General features: G+C 40.4%; 1 protein-coding gene across 3 annotated transcripts in view; it reads left to right on the top strand.

Moving 5' to 3' along the window:
* The window catches only part of Smg6 (SMG6, nonsense mediated mRNA decay factor), a 262,312-nt gene that overhangs the window by 57,569 nt on the left and 199,505 nt on the right, over positions 1-5,238 (top strand). For all 3 annotated transcript variants that reach the window (XM_005349562.3, XM_026780050.1, XM_026780049.1), the window contains one exon: positions 2,473-2,534. In XM_005349562.3, coding sequence (XP_005349619.2) covers positions 2,473-2,534 — 62 coding nt within the window. The remainder of the gene's footprint in view (positions 1-2,472; positions 2,535-5,238) is intronic.

Raw genomic sequence — 5,238 nt, 5'->3', positions numbered from 1 at the left:
AGAGAGAGAGAGAGAGAGAGAGAGAGAGAGAGAGAGAGAGAGAGAGAAGGAAAATTGGGCTTAGAGTCTGAAGACCCAGATTCAAATTCTAACCCTCCCTCCTCTTTAAAGCAGCTTACATCTTAGAGCTCAAGGGATAACTTTAGGCTTGAATTAGTGGACTACTAATACTTCTTTTCCTACTAAAATACCCTTTGCATGTAAATATAAGTAATTTATAGAGGATTGTTTGATAGTTGTGAGAAGAGAAATAACTAAGCTAAAATAAGAATAGAGAATGTATATTTTTTACCCCTCTATTTGAAATGATTTCATACTTGTAGAAAGGTTCTAAGTAACAGGGTGGATGTGGTGCTTTCCTAGAATTCCAGCATTGAGGAGGTGGAGGCAGGAAAATTGCAAATTTGAGGCCAGTCTGGACCTTATAGCTAGACTAGTTCTGAAGGGATGGGGAAAGGAACTTAGGAAATTTGGATCAGTTCCCAAAGATACCACACAGCAGGTAAATAAATGGTCTGGGAGGACTTAAATCAAGTCTGTTTGATGGGAAGGAACTCTTTGTTTGCACCATCCTGCTCTCCTACAAGATCTTGAGAGCTGTACTCTGTTCAAGGTTTTGCTGCTAATTTTGATAAAATGATTGGTAAAATCTTTCCCACTGTCCCTGGCCTTGACATAGCATGTTGTAACTGGCTTGAGCTTTTAAACCACACACATCATCATTTTGCTTTTTAATGGCTGTTCAGTGTAATTCACTTAAGGCAGAAATAAAATGGAAGTTTATTCACCAGGTTAGATGTTGAAATCATTGCTACATCTCATTTCTGTATGAGATAGTTAGAACTGCCATAATTTTTATGGTATTCTGTTTTGCAGTGTCATGACCCAGAAGTTTTTATTATTCTTTGGGAGTATACTATCCAGGGCTGTTGGATTTGTTCCTTATTTTAGTAGTTGCCCTCTTTTTATTTTTACATTTATTTATCTATTTATTTAGTGCATGGGGGGGCCTGATTGTATATCTGGAGATCAGAGAATAACTTGTGGGAGTTATTTCTTTTTCTACTGTGTAGATCCTGGGAATTGAACACAGGCTGCCAGACTTGGTGGCAGGCGCCTTTACCTAGTAGCCATCTTGCTAATTTCCCACTTGCAATCAACATTTCTTAATTTTTTCTATAAGTTTTGAGGCAGGGTCTCACTCTGTAGCCCTGACTGTCCTAGAACTCACTCTGTAGACCAGCCTGACCTTGAACTCAGATATATCTGCCTCTGCCTCCCCAGTGCTGGGATTATAGGTTTATACTGCCACTCTCAACAGAAGTCAACAGTCTCAACCCTCCCTTTTGACAGACTATAGGATATTATTTCTAAGAGATAGAGAAGATAATGGGATTGATTGTTTACATTGTCTCTTTAAATTCAGTCTTCCCCCATCTTTATTTCGCACGAAGGAATTATCTCAGTTTTGACTGAGATTTTTCTAGAATCTTTGAATCAAGATTACAAATTTGTGGCTCATAGGCTACGAGTGGCTGGCAAACAAGTTTGGGATTTACCTAATGTTCAAATAATTTTTATTTGTAGCAAATACTTAAAAGCCAGAGAATTTTATATAAAACCCATATTCTACTTTCCAGCTTGGTTTTACATAGAGCATTCGTTAGAACTAGAGAGTAACCACCAGAGGTTCCTGCTGTCACCACCAGCCTACTTTATGCCTGTCTCTGTAGACACTCTAATCTTCAGCTCCAGCTCCAGAACAGAACTCCAGTTTCAAAAGCTAGTACTTTATTTGATGAGCCACCTTGGTCGTGAATAACTTAACCTTAGTTGTCAGAAACCTGCTTTCTTACATAGATATAAAATAGCTCATAAAGCTGGAGAGATGGCTCAGTGGTTAAGAGCACTGTCTGCTCTTCCAGAGGTCCTGAGTTCAATTCCCAGCAACCACATGGTGGCTCCAAACCATCTGTAAAGAGATCTGGTGCCCTCCTCTGGCGTGTGGAGGCAGAAAGTTGTATACATAATAAATAAATCTTTAAAAAAAAATAGCTCATAAATAGAATCAGCAATTTCTCTAAAATCACTTACTTTATTCCTGTTAGAATTTTGTTTTCATTATTATGGAGCCAGTAATGCTTTCTGGATCCCATAGAAAGGAGAAGGCTTTGTTGTCCTCTGTAACTTGCTCAGTTTAGATTGCTTCCAAATCTGCACAGGGGTGCCACTGCCAGCAGAGGGTGCTGTCCACTCACTGAGCATTTTGTTAACCTTGGCTCAGCTGAACTTCAGCTGTTGGGCATGTGCCCTGGGTCTGTGTGAGAGTTTGGGCATGTCCATTTGGTTCCCATCCCCAGTGCCCACCCCTTTAGACCCTGGCCAGGTTATTGTGTCACTGGGGACTGTATTCAGTAACAGGAAACTGGGGAAAGTTTTAATTGTTTTCTCCTCTCCCTTTTTCCCATGCAGCTGAACAAAAGGTTCATCCTCAGTTTTCTCCATGCCCATGGGAAGCTGTTTACCCGGATTGGGTAAGTGTGCAGGATGTTTATTTTATTTCCCTACATTACAAGTCATTTTGGAATTTAATATTGTTAGCAACTAGCCTGTGTTTGTAACTGAGGGCACAGGGTGTGAATTCTCAGAGCCCTCCACCTTCCCTTCACTCTCTTTCCTACTGTGTTCATGAAGTTTGAGAGATACCACTTTCTATCTTTGCTTTTTTTTTCTCTTTGTTTCCTAAAACTTTCTTTAAAGACAGTGTTTTCCCAGCCCTCTCTCCTAGTCCCCTTGGTTTTCTGGTTTTCTGCTGCTACTATTTTCCAGTTAGTCCCCAGGGAGTCTGAGATAGTTATTCTGCATCCCTGGCTGCAGCTTCCAGGGGTCCTCCTTGAGGAAAAGCTATCTTCTTATTTCCCCTGAAAAAAAAGAGTAATACTTGGCTTCCTTTGTGTTATGACCCAACTCCCTTCCTGTGTGCTCCATCTGCTGTGCCACATTGCTGATCTCAGTAAACCCCAAATCCTCCATGGATTTACCTGTCCATGGGAAGTTCCAGAGAAGGGAGTCTGTGCAGACACTTAGTACTTCCCCGCTAAGTCCCTGGGAAGAGTTTTATGTATTCCTCTGGTGCATCAGAAGAATTTTTCCTGATGTCATCCAAAAGCTTCTTGTCAAAGGAGATGTCTCTGTATAGGACCTCCCTGAGTAAAGGACATCGAAGAGAAGAAGCCGCAGCCCTTCCAGACAGGTCTGCTGCTTGAGTTTTGTTTGATTGGTTTTGTCTTTTTTGAGACAGGGTTTCCTGCCCAGGCTGTCTTAGAATTTGGTGACCTTCCTGCCTCAGCTTCTTAAGTGTTGGAATTCCCAAGTGTACCAGCATACTTGTATTCCTGTTGGGTTTTAATCTTTTCAGAATTCGAAGTTTTATTGTGAGCTGCCCTTTGAGGTGATTGGCTTCACATTACAAATCTCCTGTTTTCCTTTTACTTTTCACCATGAACTTGTAAGTTTATCTGTAGTGCTGTAGGTTTCCTTTGGGAAAATAGGAGTCATGTCAGTTTCCACATACTTTCTATTTACTCTTTTGAGATCCTAAAAGGCTTTGTCCTGCTTCAAAAACCATTGCCCTATGAATTGTGGATAGCAGTGTGTTTCACATGTACTGATTTGGCATCATCTTGGGCAAGAGTGACAGTTATGGCCATTTCAAGGATATTTTAGATTTTGAAATGACTTGGGAAAATTGGAAAAATTCCAAAAGATAAAGAATCTCTACTACTAGAAATAAATGTGGAATAATTTACTTGGTAAAAATAAACTATATATGTTAGTTGCTTCTAACTTCTCCCTGGTGCTGTCAGCATGTCCTCCAGTGGCAGAAGCTTTGTCCAGCTCAGCTGTATCCTGAGTGCTTGGTTAACAGTTGTGTGAATGAAGAAATAAAGGATTATAAGAAATAGAAGGGTTGGGAAAGACCAGAAAAAATTATCTGATATTCCAGTAGGTTACTATAGATCCAAGCTGATCACCAGTGAGTGCCAAAGCTGCAATTATGATGGTAGTTTGCATGTTCAGTGTGGACTGGTGAAACGATAAGATAGCAGTTGATGGTTTTCCTATTACCTCTTTATCTTTTATAGTTTACTCTCCTTTTCCTCTTTCTTTCTTTCTTTCTTGCTTGCTTTCCTTTTCTTCACTTTTTCCCTCCCCTCCCCTCCCCTTCTCTCCCCTCCCCTTCCCTTCCCTTCCTTTTCCTTTCCTTTTTTCCTCCTCTCGTTTCCCCTATCCCCTTTTAGGTAGCCAGAGTGTCCTGTAGTCCAGATAATTGAACTTCTGATCTTTCTGCAGCCAATTCCTAAATGCTGAGATTACAGGATATACACCTGGCTCTCCCTTTTCCCTTTTGTATTTGTTCTTTTGGGGTTTTTGTACCATGTTGTTTGTCTTTGTCGAGGGTTATGGTAGCGTCTATGTTGTGGCATCTTTCTCCTATATGACAGTCACATACTCCAATCCCAAATTGTGATTAAAATGTCTCCAGGCGCTGGGCGGTGGTGGCACACGCCTTTAATCCCAGCACTTGGGAGGCAGAGGCAGGCGGATCTTTGTGAGTTCGAGACCAGCCTGGTCAACAAGAGCTAGTTCCAGGACAGACTACAAAACCACAGAGAAACCCTGTCTCGAAAAACCAAAAAAAAAAAAAAGAAAAAAGAAAAGGAAGAGGCCTCTTGAAAAAGAGAAATGACAGCTCATTCGCAATGGTGACAACCAAACAGGTGGTAAGGAAATCATATTGGTTTGGAGCAGGATTCTGCTCTTGTCTTCACAGGAGAATTCACATTGTCAAAAATTCAAGAGACCCTGGATATTTCAATCATGACAGAAAGAAAAATAATTATCCAATAAGGATCATCGAGAAAAAGAAATATGACTTATGAGGTCAGGTAATTAATACACACACACACACACACACACACACACACACACACATATTAATTAAGATGGCTTTGGAGTTGGAAAATGGCTCTGTACTTCCCTAAATACAAGCATGCTGTTGAAAAACATTCTGATCCAATCTATTCGGTGTTCTGTAGGCTTCTTGAACCTTCAAAGGAATATCTTTCTTTAGGTTGGGAAAGTTTTATTCTATAATTTTATTAAATATATTTTCTGGACCATTGAGCTGTACTTCTTCTCCTTCTTCTATCCCAATTATTCTTAGGTTTGGTCTTT

The sequence above is a fragment of the Microtus ochrogaster genome, chromosome 7, assembly GCF_000317375.1.
Source record: "Microtus ochrogaster isolate Prairie Vole_2 chromosome 7, MicOch1.0, whole genome shotgun sequence".
Classification (NCBI taxonomy): Eukaryota; Metazoa; Chordata; class Mammalia; order Rodentia; family Cricetidae; genus Microtus; species Microtus ochrogaster.
The sequence above is the reverse complement of the archived record's forward strand: the minus strand, read 5'-3'. Positions and strand labels throughout refer to the sequence as shown.